At 37.7% G+C, this 20,637-nt stretch overlaps 1 protein-coding gene across 1 annotated transcript in view; it reads left to right on the top strand.

Annotated features, from left to right (window-relative positions):
- Positions 1–20,637, top strand: part of ELP2 (elongator acetyltransferase complex subunit 2) — a 40,065-nt gene that overhangs the window by 9,373 nt on the left and 10,055 nt on the right. Inside the window, exons 5-14 of the mRNA XM_019471359.1 lie at positions 4,473–4,539; positions 5,472–5,606; positions 6,551–6,646; positions 9,077–9,177; positions 11,171–11,302; positions 11,782–11,931; positions 14,932–15,120; positions 17,224–17,293; positions 19,627–19,722; positions 19,851–19,908. Of these exons, the coding sequence (XP_019326904.1) occupies positions 4,473–4,539; positions 5,472–5,606; positions 6,551–6,646; positions 9,077–9,177; positions 11,171–11,302; positions 11,782–11,931; positions 14,932–15,120; positions 17,224–17,293; positions 19,627–19,722; positions 19,851–19,908 (1,094 nt within the window). The remainder of the gene's footprint in view (positions 1–4,472; positions 4,540–5,471; positions 5,607–6,550; positions 6,647–9,076; positions 9,178–11,170; positions 11,303–11,781; positions 11,932–14,931; positions 15,121–17,223; positions 17,294–19,626; positions 19,723–19,850; positions 19,909–20,637) is intronic.

Genomic DNA, 20,637 nt, shown 5'->3' with positions numbered 1-20,637 from the left:
CTCCTTTTTGCTTTTTGAGAGAGGAAAGCTACTTTATAGATAATTTTGACTGTTCACGCTGTCGTATACAATAATAAGATTTTTTTTTTTTGTCGTCAATAAAATAAATACTTCATCCTTTATCTGCTATGTTCAGTGATTTCTTGACCACTAAGCGAGAAAGAAGGGTTGCTTTCTTAGCTTTTTTTTTTTCCTATGTGGTTCATGAGGTAAATCAGTTTAATGACATTCTCTGGGAATTAGCAATGGCAGAATGCCATTCATGATTCTCAGTGTGCTAAAGAAAGACTCTTACCTTAGTGGCTGTGCAGTTGATTTTACTCATTCAAAATCTGAAACTTGTTTTCTTCTATGGTTGAGATTAACAAATGATAGGCAGTTTGACTGCCAAAAATGTTCAGAGATACATAACTTGTTTTGCCAGTGGTTGACCAAACTTCTGAGTATGACAGCATTCTTAGGCATTCTTAAATGCAGTCAGTCTGTGGAGGATAAAGGAAGGTAGCTGGAATAAACAAGCTCCATCTTCAGCTTCATAAGCAAGTTTATGGTGCTATCTTTTTTTGGAGGTAGGAAACTTTATTCATACAAGGGGTGAGGAATTTTCTCTTATTTTACACGTGTTATTTTTCACACCTTCAATTTTAGGAAGTATTTTCACCAGCTGTCCTGACAGAGTTGGCGTTCAGAGTCTCTCTTTTTTAAATGAGGTGGGACTTCTGGTTGGTGTCTATCTTAACTTTCCAGAACATCTCTTTTAACTAAGTGGACTGTACAGACCTCAGAGAAGAGCCCAGATTTGATTCCATGTGGAGTCAAAGTGCCTGTGTAGTGCATTACAGCTATTAACGGAATGAAAACATCCTTGCGAGCCTTCTGACATAAATTCCTTCCTAGCTGCTAAAGGGAGGTTATCCTCTTTAGTCAGGTTTTCTCAGATCTGCTGACAGATGGCTTCTGTAGTACTTTTAAAGGTATTTGAAGGAAGTGTTACTGTTGTCTTGCCATTTTTTACTAGAACTGAGCGTAGAAGAGTGATTTAGAATCTAAACTTCTGCGTCATTCCCTCACTGGTAAGGGCCTGTAGCTCTGTCCTGTTAATTGTGACTCTTGGAAACCTCTTCCCTTAGTTAACATCCTAAAAAAGATTGTATGAACCCAAAAGTAGATTGTAAGTTCATAACGGGACGTTCTAATGAAACTTGGAGGGCACTGTTATACTCTGAGGGAAGATGAGGCATCTTCAGTTAGCTGATTTAGACTGCCTTTTGGTAAACTCATTAATTTTACAGTTGAAATATATTTATTCATAAAAACTGCTTGGTTTTTGAAGTTGAGTGGGCAGGCTTCAAATCCTTTAAGACTCTCTACCCAGAGATCCCTTACTGTGTTAAGCAGTAGAGAGAAAATGAACTTTGCTTTTCCGAGTTCTTGAAAGAGGGTATTGATTTATAAAAGTACCCAGGGAAGAAATCTTTCAGAAACCATTATGTCTTCCGGCTTGAGATATTACAGGCCTATGGAGGGGGAATTAAGTACACCAGAGGATCAAAATAGAGCTTTAAAACAAAACACTTCTGTGTTGAGCTTGGTTTCTGTGAGATTTTGCGGTGCATGTTTGACTATGTTTCCCCCAAATAATTTGGCCTAATTGAAAAGTGGAGTAAGAGACTCAGAGATAATTGGGGCTCTTTCTAATTCAATGAGATAAACAGCTGGATGGAGGAGGGGTATCACATCGGTGGAGAAAAACTGAGAAGACTTGGACTTCTGTTACCAAATTTGCCAAACAGTACTACCAGCCTGGTCCTGAAGGACATGTACCCAAAGTATGGGCAGAGTTAGTTGTGCAGAGTGTGCTGGGCAAGTCCACAGACAACCTGGCTTCATTAGTTCTGCTACCTACAGAACAGCTTTATTCTTTGCCTAAAAGAGACCAGATTGCTGCTACGCGAAAATGTTCAGAGATTAGTTAAGAGGCGTGGGAAAGCCTGTGAAGTAGGTGAGTCAGACCGTGAGCTTTTGTTGGATTTAACTGTTGGTACTGTAACTTCTTATGTATCCATTGAGGACTGAGGGGAAAACTGAAATAGAGAAGGAGAAATATGAGACTATAGAAACAAAATCTGTAAAAATGAGAACAATGACAGATCAAAATACTTGTAAATATAACTTAGGCAATAATAAAAACTTTGACTGAATCATTTAAAAATAATGACCATATGCACCTGCAAGAAGCTTTAAATAGATGCAGTTTTAGAACAGAATACATCTGAACAAACTGAATGTGTGATACCAAGAGACACAGACTTCAAAGAAAATGGCAAAAACAATACAAAAAACCCAAGCAGAAGGCATAACAGTAACGCTACTCCTTGCTCAGTTTCAGTGGACAATTTTTATTATTTATTATTTTATTGTATCTTGAAAATTTTGAGTGAATGCTTGTTCTATAGCACAAAAGAACTGCATACTTGACTTAAGGCTAAGTAGTGCCTAAAAGCCTATTTGGGAAATGACTTAGAAACCCGGGGTGGTATTAATAACCTCAAAGTAATTAGTTTTACTCTTTTAAGGAGAAAACAAATACCTGCTTTTCTTAATAGTTCTCTTTGATGTGAGATGATGAAGATAATTTAAAAAAAACCCCCGGAACGCTTTGAAATTAAAAATAGAAAAATGATTAGATGTGTGTTTAGATTAATATTAAAGTCAAGCTTCAGGAGATATGCGCACTGTTTAACATAAAAGGAACCATAAAAGACAAGAATGTTAGCAACAGTTCAGCCTGAACCAATCTTTCAGTTGGGAATAAATTTACCAACTAACCTTGGTGAATGTAAAATACAGAGCATTATGTCAAAGATCGTATAAATGAAAGAATAAAGGTGTTTTATCTGTTATCTGAAATATGAATGCTAAAAACTGGGGTTTTTTTAATGTATTGCCAGAAACACATAGTCTTCAGAAAAACCTTTAGGTCACTGTTTGATCTCGCTTCCTGGGCTGTTCCTGCCTTTATTTACACATAACCAGTTGGGTGTTTAACATAAACATCTATGTGGAATGCCACATCCAGAAGTGCCAGTGAGTGCAGAAGTGACTAGCCAAATGAGGCTTAGGTGGCTGTGAGAACACATTCTTAAGACCAAAACTTTCTGATATGGAAGTTCCTGTTAAGCTATTCTGGTCATGTATCTCATACAGATCGTTCTGTAACATGTAGACTGCAAATACAGAACAAGGAGAAGCTGAGTAACGTTTGATGTGAAGGTGATTTTGGAGAATATCAGGAACGTTGGACTAGAGAGAGGCACTGATTTCCGAGTATGAGTTTTTTCATACTCATACAAATTTTTCCTTTGGGTGAGTTACTGTTGCTCACCATCTCCTCTGAAGCCAAAGACAAAGATTTTGAGAAACGGTAGCAACACAATGAGAAAGGCTTTTTTGTCTGTCTGTCTGTCTTTCTGTTTGTCTGCCTTTCTTTCCAGATAGGGAAAGACCCCAGTTGCAGACTTGTGCTGATAGCAGAGGCTATCATTTAATCTTAACTCTTAGTAGGCCTGGGTAAGGGATTTAGCAGAATATAATGCCAGAAATAATGTGATAGTTATTCATACTAAACTACGCTAACATTTTAACTGTAATGGTTATTTCAGACATTTTAAGTCAACTTGGGATCAAAAAATGTCGTGGAAGTAGGGCTTTTTCTGGGTAAAGGAAAACAGAAATGGTTTAAATGCTAAGTAAGCAGTAAACGCTTGTACCTTAATTGAATCAAAATAAAATTGTAATATTATATATGTTATGAATGAAAATATACTACTAATGAAAGTTCTTAAAAGGGACTCGGAACTGTGTTTGCATTCCTGTGTTCCTGAGCCTGTGTTCATGCAGTTTTCCATCAGCAGATACAGTTCTTGATGTACCTTCCTTAGAAACTTAGTCAATAAACTTAAGAAACATAGGGAATATTTCTAGCCCCATAAGTAATTCTTATTAATAGTTATTATAGTACAAATTAATTATTGAAATAATTTCAAAATTCATTTTCCATATCATCTGCAGTAGCATCCACTTCACACATGTAATAGAAATTATTTACCATGTCATACCTGCATTATGTTATTCTTCGTGTACCACTATAAGCCTGACCAAAAAAAAAAAAAAATTTCATCTGTATCATAGAGAGACTGTAGCCTCTTGAAGGTGAGCACCTTAAATTCTCATTCTTTCCTGCTCATATATGGGAAGTGCCATAATGTGGCACGTGTTTACCCAATGGTGGCAAAACCAAAAGGCCTATGTAGAATCTGTCAGTAAATTACAATCTTTTGTAGCAGCTTATTTTTCCTGTTTCAAATAACAGAATCTGTAAATATAAAAGACTTGAAAATCCAAAGCTAGTTGCTGATAATGTGCATGGTAATTAAGTGCATTTCTATGATGTAACAGGAATTTTTATTCAGTTTCAGAAAACGTTAATACTCCCTGGCCATGAGGATTGGATAAGAGGCATTGAATGGGCAGTCTGTGGTCAGTACGAAAGATAAATAAAGTAGAATACTGGTTTAATGACAGTACTACTGTTTTACCCCTCTAACAGGTGGCTTTAACGCACTGTAGCACTTAAGCTCTTCTGGTTGTGATTTTTTTTTTTTTTTTTTCTGAGATGGTGGTACAAATGTTAAAAATCAAGATAGAACTGTGTGTCCTGTTAAAACGTAAGAATTGTTGAACCTATACTACAGTTATATCTTAGTTACCAAAATTATGGCTACATTAGGATTGATACAGAAATCCCTCATTTTGTCTTGCTTGCTTCAAGTATGTTTACTTGGCTAGTACCTAATTGCAAACAAATAGGAGTTTTAGCAAGTTGTCCTTTTCAATATGCAAATGTCTGTATCTGAGTGAGGAAGAGTTGTCTGCTTTTTCAAAGGAGAGAAGTAGTGGGGAAATAGTACTTTTCTCCCCCCCCCCCCCCCCCCCCCCCCCCCCCCCCCCCCCCTCCACCCATTTAAGAGGAGAACCTATTCAGACATTAATCAAATAGTTCTTGCCATGGCAAAAGTAAAATAGAAGGAATTAGAGGGTGCTACAATCCTGAAGAAAGAAAAGGAGGAAAGATGTTCCTGAAGAGTATTGAGGCTGTCAGAATTTCGAGAGCAAAGGCCATAAGTAGTAGGGAAGTATATGTACAATACGTACAGTATTGACGATGTCTTCCATGTCTCATAAGCAGGGAAATGTCCATAGTCAGTGTGTTATAAACTAGTAGAGAGCTTGAAATGGGAGAGTGAGTTGATGTTGAAATAAACCAGCCGTCTATGATACTGTGTACAATAGGAAACATTAGGATAATGCTGTAGTGCATGTTTGGAAAGATGGTAGGTTAGTCATGGCAGTGGTTGCAATGAAAAAGCAATGAAAACATGGCTCTAATTTTTTTTTTTTAAACCGAATAGGTGAAGACCTTTTCTTATCAAGCTGTGCTCAGGATTGTTTGATAAGAATTTGGAAAGTGTGTACAAAATCAAAGCAAATTCCAGAAACTGAAGATGATTCAATAAGACTGAAAGAGAATGTTTTTACTGTTAAAGGTAGGTAACAGCTGTAAAATTCTCTTGCACAATTTTTCACTTGTGTATCTGTTTGTGGTTTCAGGGGAGCTAACAAGGTGGTTACCATCTAATTTGGTTTGTTTCTTGTATTAAAAGAACCTGAGACCAGTTTGACTGCAGTATTTTTATTCCGCTGTTAGAAAAAGTGGAGTTACTGTTTTAAAGGCGTGACTATGTAAAGTGTTACAAAAAATGGCAAAGCAGTGAGAGAGCTTAATATCAGCATGCATTGTTACACATATTCCAAATGCGGTACATAGGAGAAATATTTGTCTGTGGGAGGTAAGCTGTTGTGCAGTCCTCCAGTTTAATAGCATACCTTTAATTTTCTTTCAAATTCAGTACGTGAAGAGGTGCTACTATTACTTAAACTTTAGAAAAGTACTGGAGAGAACAGATAAGTATGTGCAGGCTTACTTTATGGTTATTTAACATACTGTTTGAGCACTGTAACATCAGAGGCTCGCAATGCTGACATTGTGGGGTAAATTATTAGGCAGCTTAGGTAATATAATGAAGTTTGTATGATGTTATGTGTAAGAAGTGCTCACGCTATTTGCTGCAAATCCTGATTCATTGTTTGAAGTATCTTAATGCTTGTATTTACAGTCATTTGGAGATGTAAATATGCTTAAGAGTATGGGTAGAGCTAACGTCAGAGCATTTATTTCAAAATTGCTTGGGAGTTCTCCAGGAATTCTGTGGTAACAGAATTCTGAAGCAATAGGCTGACCTCTTAGCATCAATCTGGTACTTAGGGCTTGTGGCAAAGTAGGTTTTTAAGGAGCTGTTCAATGTCAATAGGCTATTGAGATACTGGTAGATGATGAAAGCAGTTGGGTTTTTTTCACTGAAGATATCAGAAATGACCTGGTCTTTCTTGGCTTTTAGAAAGAAATGTCCTTTTCTCTGTTTTGTGGTAGATACTGATACAACATATGCAATTACTTTGGAGTCGGTGTTGGCTGGTCATGAAAACTGGGTGTATGCAGTTCACTGGCAACCTTCATTTTCCAAAGGTAAAAAGATACCAAGCACTTAGCAGTTATGTTAAGTGTTGTATGCATAGAGTACAGTCACGTGTCTTTGTATAGTGTTCACTTGTCACTGTGGACTATGAAAATGTTTAAATCCTGCAAACAATTGTTTTATAAGTAAATGGATGTTGCCTTTTACTTGTGTTTTCTTCAACGAATGAAATAAAATAACTGAGATGTACTGGCTTTTTTGTACTTGTTGTTTATGGAGTACAAATTAGTTTAATCAGTATGAATTAATAGCTCTAATAGTTTACCTTGATACATGTATTTGAAATGTGTGTTCTTTGGAAGGTAAGTGTTAACTCGAGAGCACTCCTTTCTTTTTCTTGGAGTAGAAAGGAAAAAAATAGCAACATTCAGAAGATTAATCTTCAGTCTTCCATGCATTAATATAACATGCCAGGGATTCTTTGAGTATCAGTTATCTCTAGCATGTAGCTTTAAGGCATTAATGCAGACTCTCATTGAAAAAATTGTTATTTACAGTTTAATTTTGTATTTTGCCCTAGTCTTTATCTTTCTTTTCAAATCCTTAAATTCTGACAGCCTTGTTTGCAGTACTGATTTGCTAGTGTGTGTCTGCCTGGCATATAAGGGAAGAAGATTCTTGGTTTGATATGCTTGCACAATCAGAATGCCCTTGTGTACTTGTATTGGCAAATGTGCCTTTTTTTTCTGTGATGTTTTAGAGTTACTGATGGCAGGTGACTTCACCAGTACAAAGCACAGCTTTTCCAGTGTATACACAACACTTGAACAGTAGAGTGCAATTAGAATGTCAAAATACCCGTAGTGAAAGACACAGGACTTGCTTTAGAAATATTGGCTTAGTTATCTGTTCTTTAATTTTTTTTTTTTTTTTTTGACACCAATAAAAGATTTTGCCTGTTAAAGCAAGGTTTAGGTACAATATAGGCATGTGTCATGGTTTAACCCCAGCCGGCAACTAAGCCCCACACAGCCGCTCGCTCACTCCCCACTGGTGGGATGGGGGAGAGAATCAGAAGGGTAAAAGTGAGAAAACTCATGGGTTGAGATAAAGACAGGTTAATAGGTAAAGCAAAAGCCGCACGCGCAAGCAAAGCAAAGCAAGGAATTCATTCACTCCTTCCCATCGGCAGGCAGGTGTTCAGCCATCTCCAGGAAAACAGGGCTCCATCACACATAACGGTTACTTGGGAAGACAAACGCCATCACTCTGAACATCCCTCCCCCCTTCCTTCTTCTTCCCCCAGCCTTATATGCTGAGCATGATGTCATATGGTGTGGAATATCCCTTTGGTCAGTTGGGGTCAGCTGTCCCAGCTGTGCCCCCTCCCAACTTCTTGTGCCCCCCCCAGCCTACTCGCTGGTGGGGTGGGGTGAGAAGCAGAAAAGGCCTTGACCCTGTGTCAGCACTGCTCAGCAATAACGAAAACATCCCTGTGATATCAACACTGTTTTCAGCCCAAATCCAAAACACAGCCCCATACTAGCTACTATGAAGAAAATTAACTCTACCCCAGCCAAAACCAGCACAGCATGTAAGTCTTGCACTGCAATCTTAAAAACTGTCCAGTTAGACCATGAAGTTTTCCAGGTTTCTTACATCATGCTTCTGCTTATGTCATGCTTCTGCATATGTGCAGCTGCTTGCGTTCTGTGGCCTGCCCAGTCTTGGGTTCCCCAAAATAGATTTTCTTCTTCCATAGAGGCAGACTGATCTGAGAGACAGGTTCTCAATCCAGAAGGTAGGAGGTCTGGTGCTGATGTAAGATACCACCTCATGAGATGCCCACCAATGTCTCTATTCTAAAGAGAGGTTCCTCAGTGGTTCTCCTACTGGTTTTGCAACTGGGTGATGAACCAGTTCCCTCTTCCCCATTCTGGCTGTGTTGGGCAGTTGTCCGAGTGTTTCACTGCATTTTGGGGAGCAGTCCTTACTACTGTATGTATTACAAGGTGCTAGAGTCTATTGAAGTCTGTAGTAAATCTAACAATCCTCAATGAAGAAGAAAAGTTATACACACAGAAGATTTTTTTTTTTTTTTTTTAAACTGTAAATCTTTTGGTAAAAACTTATTTGAGGAATAGAACCGAGAACTGCTACGCAGTCTCTCTGTGAAGCTCTAGCTTTTCCTCCAAATTACATTTGTTTCAATATCAATTTGGAGTGAATAAACAGTAGAATATGGTTGTTCTCATGTATGTGTTTTACATTTCCTTTGGGAGATTATGGCTGAAAAACACAATACCTCCTAATGAACGTCTGGCAAGAACGTAGAGCCCGTTAAGTCTGGCATTTAAGTACTGCATTGCACGTCTCTGATGCTGAACAATTTTCTTAGCGTGTTTGGATTTCAGTATGACCAAATTCTTTCAGAAAGTATTGTCATAGGTTGTAGGGTAATTGTTTTCCTTGTACTGTAGATGGCAGCATGCAACAACCAATGAGAATATTGTCTGCATCAATGGACAAAACTGTGATCATCTGGGAACCTGATAAGGAATCTGGAGTCTGGCTAGAACAGGCAAGTGTCAGTCTCTTTCACAATACATACTGTATTCAAGTTGCATTTCCAGTATCGTGTGTGTACCGTAGGGAACAAAAACTATAAAATTCTGGGAGAGAAAGGCAAAAGCATTTTCTTGCAAAAATACGCATTCTGATGCTGTGTTGCGAGTAAAACTATATTTTTCAAAAATGATGTGATGCAATGTAATTTTTATTGCTTGTTTGCTTTCTTATTACCATATTGGGGAGTTTCTAAGGGGAGTTTGTGCTCAACTGTCATTCATAGTATAGCAAGCCAGGTGCTGCATAGTAACACACGCTGTGTACTAGTAAGAAGAGGAAGGAAACCCTCCTGAATTATTTGTAGTTAATCCTTGTGGGAATGTGCACCCAAGCAGTTACTACAGAGCAGCTGATATGCAATTCACAAGCCTGGTTTTACTCACAGTAACTTGTTCATGGGCTGTGTCATTAGGTTTTTCTTCCATATGAGCGGGATACTCACGTTTCACTGTAGTGTTTTGAATGCTGTTCTAATGTGGATCATCCTAAATAAACAAGTAGTACAACCAGATTTATCTAGTGCTTTGGTAGATGTCTTTGTTTTCAGTTGACCTGCTTTTCCAAATTGCAGTAGTTTGGCTGAAATTGTTTGTGTTGGATTATGCCAACAATTGTTTATGATCTTTCCTGTCACAAAGAAAGTTCTAATCCTCTCTTGGGTGAAAAAAAGAGAATTACGGTAGTGTATTTAATTTTTCCCCTGTTCCTTTGAAAAGTTCTTGTGCCTTTCTACTTGAGGTAGAAATTAGTTCATAATAGGGTGATTACATAAAGTCGCCATTTGTTGTCCCTCATTGTGGCTAAATTTACAAGCTTCAAAAAATGGGTTGTGCAATAAAGCTTGTTGCAAGTTGTTACTCTTTCTTTTTACATTCTGTTTGCATTGGTTAGACCTCAAATGTGCAGCTTGCAGTTCAGATCAGACATTTTAACTGCAACAATCCTTTTCGCATTGAGGGAGGGAAACCTGAGCTGTGAGCCTGCAGGGAGGAAGGGCACAAGGGGAACATCCTATTTTCTCTCTTTCATTTTGATATGATGAACAAGAAGTCTTCACAAAATCATCCCCCTGCTCAGAGGTGAGACTAGAATTCTGTCTCTAGCATGGCATATCAAAGTCACTTCCATATGAGCGGTATTTTTTTTGAATGAGTGCTAATAAAATGGACATACTAGTCCATACTGCCATTTAGAATGAGGTATAGATTCATTTCATTGTGAACTTAAAAGCAGCTGTATAATAATGGGAGAATTGTTAAGAGTTCAGCTTGAAAGGAATTGTGGTCTTATCTCTTGGATAAAACTTGACAATGTAACTTTAATAATCTTTTAATGTAATTAAAAATTTGGAAGAGCACTAGAGCAACTATAATGCGTGTGTGTATGCATGCATACACACATGCAAATTCACAAGGGAAGCACAAAACAGAGGCCAAAATATACCACAGAAGGAATGTGGAGCAAATTGCAGGGATTCATGGAGAAACAGGGAAGTGGAAATATGGTAGTGAATCTTGGAAATTAAGGAAAAAAAACCCAAAAAAGTAATTGGGAACTACTGTTCCTTGGGACTGTTTTTCTATTTTGTGCAACAGAGCAATAGCAAGGCAACAGATGGCAAGAAACTTTCATCCAACAGACTGCACTGAAACACAGAAAGATTGCGTTCTTCTCTCATCTAGTGTAGTGTTTTCTTTCCCCTGGGGGATTGAGCAAGATCCTATCCTGAGATGTTTGTGGAGGGAGGCTCCATTAAAGTGGCATGCAGCTTTAATTCCCGTGATATTTTAGTGCTTAACTCTGCAATTAAAATATTCTTTAAATGTATTTTTGTGTGTAATGTGAACTTTTGCCTATAGCTAGATTTTCACCTCAGGAGATTAGGATGAGTTTATATGAATAGAAGGCCATTTTCATGGTTATTTCGCTTCTGATCTCTAATTCAGGTGCGAGTAGGTGAAGTGGGTGGCAATACCCTTGGATTTTTTGACTGCCAGTTTAGTCCAGATGGTTCAATGATCATTGCCCATGCTTTTCATGGAGCACTACACCTTTGGAAACAGGCTACAGTTAATAAGGTACGTTGGTTTTTTATTATTAGTAGTACTTAAAAGAATTACACTTATATGTCATTTGAGATAAGTTCTATTGTTAATAGAAAAGTGTAACAGTACAATTTAAAATTAATGATTGAAATAGTCCTTCTCTGAATATAATATTCTGTAGGAATCTCACTCCTGCACAGAAGGGAGGTTGCAATCTCCCAGGCTCTAAAGCCTGTTGCTTCCCTGTGGGAACCGTGAAGTCAGTGGAATAGATTTAACTCCTTTGTGGTTGTGCTTTGTTCAGAAGTGGCAGCTGAACCAATAACACAAGTTTCTTTTAGATTGGAGCAATAAATCAGTATTAGTGTCTCTTTAGCCACTCTGAGTTCTAATAATTTGCTGTCTTTTTTTTTTTTGCTTTCTTAATAAGGATATTGATACTTTTATTTTGGTTAGAATATGCCAATCAGTCAATTGAAAACCCCTTGCTTCTTTGGTGACTTTTTTAATAGAAAGAATGGACTCCAGAAGTTGTGATTTCAGGACATTTTAACAGTGTAGAGGATGTAAAGTGGGATCCAGAAGGAGAGTTTATCATCAGTGTTGGTTCTGATCAAACTACTAGACTCTTTGCTCCATGGAGAAGAAAACAAGAGACAGAGGTACGATCTTCAAAGAATTTGTGAGCTTGGTAAAGAGGGCTTGTCTGTCCTGAGTTTGAGTCATATTCAGGTGACTTGTTCCAAACCTGAAATTTCCCCAGGCCATGATCTGTTCAAAACTGCTTGTGTAAATGCTTGGTTTGGTCGTTCAGTATGTGCTGTTTCCACTTTAAAAATACTAGTGGCAGGGTTTTAGCAATCACATAGCAGGACTGCTGTTTAATCCTGAGTTCACCTCCGCGTTACCTTCAGCTAGTGTTCTCTCAGGGTCTTAAAAACCAGGCTCCGCAGTAATTCAGAGGGAGGAATACGTGGCTGATTCTAATAACCAGCTCTTGCCCTTGTTTAACACTTGGCTAAGCACTGCTGCAGGTAATCATAAAGAAACTCAACTTTGGTTGTGTTTTTTTTACAGAAGCTTAATCTAAGCAAAGTTCTCACTGTATTTTTTACACTATTTTGTTTATGACTGTTTTACTGGAATGATTATCTGAACTGCATGGGTGCAATTGGTACCTGTGCAAGCAACTTTTCAGGAAGAATTATTCCTGAATAACTTTGTGTGTTCCAAAATAAGTCTAAATTTTGGTGTGGGAAACCCTGTCTAGGAATGTTTCTAGTTGTTTCTAGTTGTTCATGCATTTATTTGATGCATTTGCTTCATGCATCGTGTTGTAGGAAGGGCATCTCCAGTTTCCTTCCCTGCATTTTCCCCTGATTTCCAATCTGGAGGGTACAACAGCTCTGTGGAAAAGATAGTATGTTGGATTTGACATATGGAAGCAAAGTCTAGGACTAGCACAGATGTAAGTTGGCAGCATTCAAAAGAGTTGTCAATACCACATTCTCTGTGACCTGCTGGAGTACCACTCTTTATTGTGTATGCTGCTTGCTAAATTTTTATCCTGTTTTCTGAAAGAACTGAGCTTTGTATGATTTACCTGTACAGCTGTTCTTGCTGTCCCTGAAACTTTTGAATTAATTGATTTAGCAGAGTGATTGCAGACTTCATATCTAAGTTTGGTGTGAACTGAATTATTGTACTTCCCCCTCCTGTTCTGACACAGAGCCACCACCTGGCTAGTTCGACCAGGTGTAAATCCAAGTAGCATCAACGCTTGTTGCTACATGGGGTGTGGGAGAAAGCTGTAGTATCCTGTTGGTGGGGTGAGGTGGAGGGTTGAGGTAGAAATGGGTCATTTGTAGGAGTGTGTTCAGGACTTCTGAACCCTGAAAACCAGGTGTTTAGTTTTGCTGCTCATGAACTTAGATAACATAAGCTTTTAAAATGCCTTACTTTCTTTACCATCCTGAGTTTAGCATCTGAAAAATTACAGCAGGTGACATCTGATGTTTGTCTTAACAAGACACAATGGATGGTTCAGATATCTATGAAAAGTTAGTATTACAGCTCAATATTCACGTTATTCTCTATAAAAAGAGAACTAAGTGTTAAATGCAAATAATTATCCCTTCTCAAAATCTCAATTCTGATATTGTACTGGGCTCAAATATCAGAAATGAGGGATAATAATTAGCTTCAATTTGTCATGCAAATTTGCACCCTGATTTTTCTGGAGGAAGCTTATTGCATGACTTAGGCAGCCCTCTCTTTGTCTGTTTTGGGGTTTGGGTTTTTTGGTTTTTTCATTCCTGTTATGTGCTGTGTTCTAAAGTATGCAAAGATGTACCTAGTAAAGGGAAAGAAGGGTTTATTGCACTGTTTGCTTGTTTTTGTTTGTGTTTTTTTTTTTTTTTTTTTAAGAATTAATGCTTTTTTCTCATTGGAAAATAATCAAGCTCTTGTGAAAACATGAGATTTTGTAGGATCTCTCAAATATCCCATTCAGGTTCTATCAGAAGCTTCGACATTCGAAACAGTTGAATTTTTAGTGTGATACATGCAGTTTACAGTCAACGTAATGCCTTTCCGTATGTTTGTATGATATCTAGTACAATGTAAATTCTGTCTTGGCTGCAATTTTCCAGGCATTGTAATACTGAAGTAGTCTAAGTTAATTCTAATTGGTTAAATTAATTCTAATTATGCTAGCTGTTAAGTCAAAAGTGCAAACTATATTTTTTCCAGCTGAAGTATCATGTACGAGTAGTAGCAAATGACACTTACTAAAAATCTTTTCATGAAAGTGTACTTACTAGAAAACAAAGTTGTTTTTTTAAGAATAAATTTTTTCGTGTGTAGAATAAATTAAATTTTTAGAAAAGCAATTTAAATAATTTAATATCTTTCGCTAATACTCTTTGCTTAGTGTGACTGTAAAACTAACTTATTTAATTTCTAGTCAGCTGTTAATTCTGGTTTTCTTGGATTAATACTTGAAGCGTGAATATGAATATTTCAGGAAACTAGAAAAAAATCAATACTTCAAATGAAAACACTTCTAAAATCATCAGGATTTTCCAGATGTTTTTCCTATAAGAAGCTATTTTGGTTTTGTCAGTTTTTTGCAAAGATTCTATTAAATGGTCTCACTAAAATTGAGTATTTGAAGAAAGGGGGGAAGTAGGAACCTGTAGCCTGCTGACAGCAGTGCTGCTGTGCTTTGTGCAAGACAGATGAAGGAAGCAAGGTAATTATTACTACCTTTCTTACATCTTTCAGAGCTACAGTTTTGAAAGTAGCAAGTAGTATACAATCCTCCTTTTGCTTAAGCAAATTATGTCCTATTCTTGACTGTCTAGCATAAAGAAGTTGCAGTTAAGTGCGGTGTGCCCTTAATAAGAAAGGTAAACAAATGCTTAAACATATCTGAGCAGGGACACAGTTTAGTAATTACAGGAATTGTTTGGTGGAAAAATAGGATTTAACTGATGTATGTGAACATACATCAGTTTTATGAAAGTCAGTAGAAGGTGGCTATTAACTTCCCTTTATGTTATTAAAGTCAGCAAGTAAAGTATTAGTACTTTTTTGGAACTCGGAATCTTGCTGCTTCTCTGGTTAAGAATTGTGTTTTAACTGCATGTCTGTTTGTTTAGGTAACCTGGCATGAAATTGCAAGGCCTCAAGTACATGGATATGACATGCGTTGTCTGGCGATGATCGGCCGGTTTCAGTTTGTGTCGGGAGCAGATGAAAAAGTGCTTCGAGTTTTTTGTGCTCCCAAGAATTTTATAGAAAATTTCAGTAACATCACTGGTATTCCAATGGAGAAGCTGCGCTCCCACGTAAGTGTGCTAAAGCAATGCTGAATGAACACAGCCCTCTTTCATGTAAATAAAATTAATGCTTTAGGAAATGTCAAATTGCCTTAAACTCCATAAAAATTCTTTTAATGGTTCTGAAACCTTAACCTTGTTTTTCCTTTTCCTTCTATTTGCTTCCCCGTGTGTTGTTTCATACGTATTTTCATGGTGTTGTCTTATAAAACGGGTTGTATTTGAAACTAAACAAGACCTAATGTCTGAAGATTGCAAAGAGTATGGGTAAATTTTAAATAAGTCAGACCAAGTAGTCTACTGTACACATTTGGTGATTTGAAAGCAAACAATAAAACTTGGGAATGTGCTTCTCCTTAATTTAAGGGTGTAGTAGTCTTGTCTAGATGTAATTATTGTTGTGTGGTTATGTGTTGTTGGCTTTTTTTAATTGTATGCTTGGAAATAGCGTAAAGCTTTCAGCACTGTTGTTAGTTGTTACGTATAAATATTTATGAGTATGTACTTGCTCATGCTTTATTTCCTCTTGGCATTGGAAATTTTCTTGAGGCCTTTACATTCCAGTTCTTAGTTGCCGATAAGTATACTTTCCTACTTTGTGGAGAGACAAGACTGCAGGGTTGCCATCCTTTGTTTGTTCCCCATTCGCTTTAAGATCTAATTCTGTTTTTCTCTGCATTTTGTAGAGCAGACCTCATTCAGGATAGTTGCCCCTCTGTACAGTGCCTTGCATGCTCTTTGCATTTCGGGCTCAAAAGTGGTGATGTCTGTGCAGCTTCTCAAAGATGGATTAGCCTTTCCATTTCATTTAACAATTGAAACATCTGGGAAAGAAATCTGTTCTTTTTTGATAGCAAGGAGTTACATAAGTAGCTGTTTAGCGCTTTAATTCTGTAAGACTTTGTAAGCATTTGCGTTAATGACATTGTGCAAATAACATTGTGCTTTTATAATGCTGACAGATGTCATTATTTTACTTTTATGTAGACTTTCCTTATCAGCTCTTCCTCTGAGTGCTATTTTTTGATTCATGATATCACAAAGTGTTTCACATGGGCTTTGTTTAGAGAGGAAGGCTTTACAAGCTCTAATGATACCGCTGCTCTTAAATAGCTTTATTGAAATTGTTTTCTATGAATGATTTTTTTCATTAAAGTGGGTAACCTTTTCTTAATTTAGTTCAAACGCCTTCCCAGAAAAAGTACTTAAAACCAAAAAAGCCAGCTTTATATTCAGAAAGGGTTGAATAGGATTATATTCAGTTCAAATCCATGGGATTGTATTATACTTTGGGTTGTAATGAAGAACCATTTTTGTTTTAGAGGCGTTAGACTGGTGTGTGTGTGTCTCATACGTTTTCTCATCAAATTATGAACATTTAAATAAATAACATAGTATTTTAAGCTGTCACCTAAATTATTAATCCAATTCTGTAAAACAGTCTTTCTTTGAACTTTTTCAGACACTGTAAGGAAGGGGTTTTACAGCTATTAAATCTAGTGTTTTTCCATCTCTGCACAAAGGGCCCCAAGTTCGCTTACCCTTTCTAAATTTTGGCTTTTTCCCCCCATGCCCTTATCTAAGTATTTTCTGTCTGATGATTTGTCTTTCCTCTGTGCCGCTCTAAACAGCCGCGGACTCCAGCCCCATCTCTGTGCCACGTACTGGGTTGTGTTTGAAGTTGTGGGCACAGGCACTCACCTTCTGTCCCCTTTTCCAAAATGCTGCTTTATTATTTCACCTCAGAACAGACTATTTCCCAGTCCTATTGTGTTAAAAATGGCAGTGCTCTCAGTTGATTAATTATCATGTATATCCTAGAATAAATAAGATTGTGGAAGAAAACCTGTAATTAGAGATGAAGATGCATGCTTTACAGCAAAACCCTTGAGCTGAGGCCTTAGAAAAGCTTTTTTTTCCTGGCAGAGTTTGGTCTTCATTTTGTCCAGGGTATGTTCTGGATGAGTTCGGAGTTTTTCAAAGTGTCCCCCTTCACTTCTCTAGAAAAGTCTCTTTTTATCACAGGGATTCCTTAAACTGTGGCCTTTGAAATCTGAACCTACATGACAATCTGTGTGTAACCTTTCTTTTTTTTTTTTTTTTTTAATTCAGCAATCATGTGATCTTCCAGAAGGTGCAACTGTGCCAGCTTTGGGATTATCCAATAAAGCTGTTTTTGAAGGTACAGCTAATGAGAAATACTGGTGATGGTGCTTCATGTGGAAACTTTTTTTTTTTTAAATGATTGTTTTAGCATACCTCTTTTTGTTAGGGCTGTCATTGTAAGCTTGACTGCAAGTTTAGAATCTAGAAATAAAATTGTGCAGTGTTTATTTCTCTGGTAGCACCTGAATATGGTGCTTAAAAATTAAAAAAAAAAAAGCACTAGTGAGAATCTTTCCTCCCTTTCTCTGCCCTTGGTTTCTCCCCGAAACATCCCCTAATGTCTTGTGCAAACCTCAAATGCTCTTTCCCTGCCTCCTATACTGTGTCCCACACCCCTGTAGGAAGTAACCCCACTCAGTCTGCGCAGTGCTCCCAAGAGCCTCTCCTGTTGACTGATCTTGATGAGTTTCACACGGATGCAGGGGCTCATTGCTCTCTTGTGATGGGTCTGGGAGTAGCCAGGGCAGGATATTATTTGAATTCCCCCACCTACCGTTGTTCCTGTTTCCTCCATGCTCACTACCCGTGCCTCTTCTCTCCCCACCTCCCCCCCAACCCCCCACCCCTGAGAAGGGTGATGACTTTTAGACAAAAATTAATATTGAATAGCGTACTGTGAAAACTAGGTTCAGAGTTGTTAAAGCGGAACTACCTGTTGCTACTTGCGGTTTCTCTGTAAAATACCTTGACCTCCGAAGCTATATTCTGGAGTCCTTTTCGCACTCTCCTCAAATGTTAGCATCCTTGTAGAGGCTTATAGAAGTAATGTGACTGATCCTCCTCAAAGCATCATTTTCTGTTCCAAGGAAAATAGCCATAAACCTCCTCCAGGTGAATGATGTTTTGTGAAAGTATTTGGGAAGGAAGAATTAGTTAGCCAACAGTAACTGATGTTCTGTCGGTAAAGGCTGGTGAGGCACCAGATGAATTTCTTGGAGAGGTGGTGGGGGTTGCATTGTAGGGGAACAAGGAAGGAGGGACAAACATCCGTCTAGAATGATAAAAATAACTGAGTAGGGTCTTGAGACCAGGGATGGGACTGGTAATCTGGTGTTTAATAAAGTCTCTGGTAAAAATCACTTGCACTGTAATCTACAAATTAGGTCAGACCTGTTTTTTCTCTGCTTAAAGCTTTATCAGAAGGTGTGAATTAAAAAAGGAAGCATTTTAATAAGCTTTGTCTCCAAGGTCTCCAATGGCAATACAGCTAAATTTTCCTAAATCTTCTGTGAGAGAAAAGTAGCTTTGTTGTACTTGAAGTAACTCGTAAAATGTGTTTTGGCAAAAACTTTTTTCTGCTTTTTCATGAGTCCTTCCGCTGAGAGAGGGAACAAAACTTCCTTCTCCTAGAGTATTGTCACACAGAGAATAATTAATTTCCATTGATTTCATGTGGCACACCCAGAAGCAGCACTATGAGTAGAAAAGCTGTCAAATTTTCCTGCATTGACCACCATTGCCCACCCAATGCTGTCAGCACTGATGGCTTAGGTTAAAGCCCCACAGACCTCTCTTCTTGCTTACTCTGCAGAGGAATCTTCATGGTAAGCGATGATCAGGTAGTGGTCTCAAATTAGGTAAATGTTGCTAATTTCATTTTCAAGGGGAGAGAAGACAGGATGAATGAGAAGATAGTCTTTTCTGTTCTGCTTTTTCTGTACCTGCTTTTTTAAACTGCTGTATTTGAAATGTACGTTTGGCAAAAAGTTAGATTCTGTCTGAAAGCAACTGTTCCCCATCTCTGTACCTTTTCTTCACCTTCAAAGTGAAGGACAGAGTTGAATTTTAACTTAAAATTAACTAAGTAATTTCAGTTACTTCTGGTACTTTTGCCTAAAGCTAAGGACTGAGCCCTCGGCAGTTTTGCTGAAGTTTCCAAATTGTATATACACTTCTGCAAGTATGGCTTTTCATTTCGGGGTCTACATTAAATTTAGGAATTCATCACTTGTATCTGAGATTTTTGCCTTAAACATTTTCAAATATAGAAGGAAAGATTTAACGTTGGGGAAGCACAGGTTCAGCTCCTGGTGACTGCTTCTTTCAGGTAAATCAAAGTCTCTTTAAGAATCTCTAAAAGAGACTGTGCTGATGGAGAGAAGTTAGTCTCAGAATGAAATTAGTCCAAAGGTTAGATTTTTTTTTTCCCCCCTCCTCCTCATTCTGATGTGCATTAGAATAACTAGATTCTACTAATCATATTTTTGTAACTCTGGAAGCAGAGGAACCTAATTTCAATTACTTATATTGTAAAAACAATAGAAATTTTTTACTTGTATAATAACTGCTCATATTTTCCCTCCTCTCAAGTATGTTCTCTCTAGCTAATGAAGTCCTTACTTTGAATAGGAGATATGGCTGTTCAACCAGCTGAGGATGAAGAAACATTTAATACCATTTCAAATCAGTATCCTGAGATTTATTTTCAACCCTTGATCCTTACAGGTATGAGATACAGGTATGAGATAGGAAATAGAGAATGAGGTTCACTGGATATAAACTTGAAGCATTATTTAGCTGATTTTTAGATTATTTAGTACCAACTTTGAATATGTTGTACAAATGTCTTTTAGAACCTCCCCCGGAGGATCACTTGCTGCAGAATACCTTGTGGCCTGAAATTCAGAAGTTGTAAGTTTTATTTTTCTTTTTTATTTAATTTAAAAAATTTCCAGAAAGCTATTGAAAAATATTAATGTAGTCTGGTCTTGTAACTCTTCCTATTTTACTACCTGATTTGACTTTGTGTGCAATGTATTGCTTGTAAAATAAATAAATTATATGTATATAAAAATTAGGAAACAATGCAGAAAATGGCAGTTAGAACTGATGTGTCACAAAATTTTATTTCCCTAGTTGTTTCTATACCAGTGAAATACATATGTTTTTTAGCACAAAGCTATTCTTTCGAATTTGTAAAAATCAGACTTTCATTGTCCCTTTGGATGTTTGAGTTTTGAAGGTCTATTTAGGGCACCAATCCCTGGTTTTTTTTTCCTTCCTTTTTGTTCCAAGAGAATAGTAAGGTTTCTGGTCTGCTCTGCGAAACTGTGGCATGTTTTCATGGTCTTATCTGTGCTCTGGAATGTGGTGGGCCTCTCTTTCCATGCTGCAGCCTTTGTTTATGTCTGTCTGCTCAGCACATCTGCTTAAAACCTTGCCTATACTGAAGGTCTCTCTGCCTAAGGAGTTTTCTGCTTCTTTCCACTTCTGGCACAGACCTGCAGATCAAGTTTGTCTTTCTGGTATGGAAGTAAAGGCTGAGGCATCAAAGGAGGAGCTTCCCCCTTAAGCCTGACTGTCGTGGTTTAACCTCAGCCAGCAACTAAGCACCACACAACCGCTTGCTCACTCCCCACC

Source organism: Aptenodytes forsteri, unplaced genomic scaffold (genome assembly GCF_000699145.1).
Source record: "Aptenodytes forsteri isolate BGI_AS27 unplaced genomic scaffold, ASM69914v1 Scaffold97, whole genome shotgun sequence".
Taxonomy (NCBI): Eukaryota; Metazoa; Chordata; class Aves; order Sphenisciformes; family Spheniscidae; genus Aptenodytes; species Aptenodytes forsteri.
This window is presented reverse-complemented; position numbering and strand designations above follow the sequence as displayed.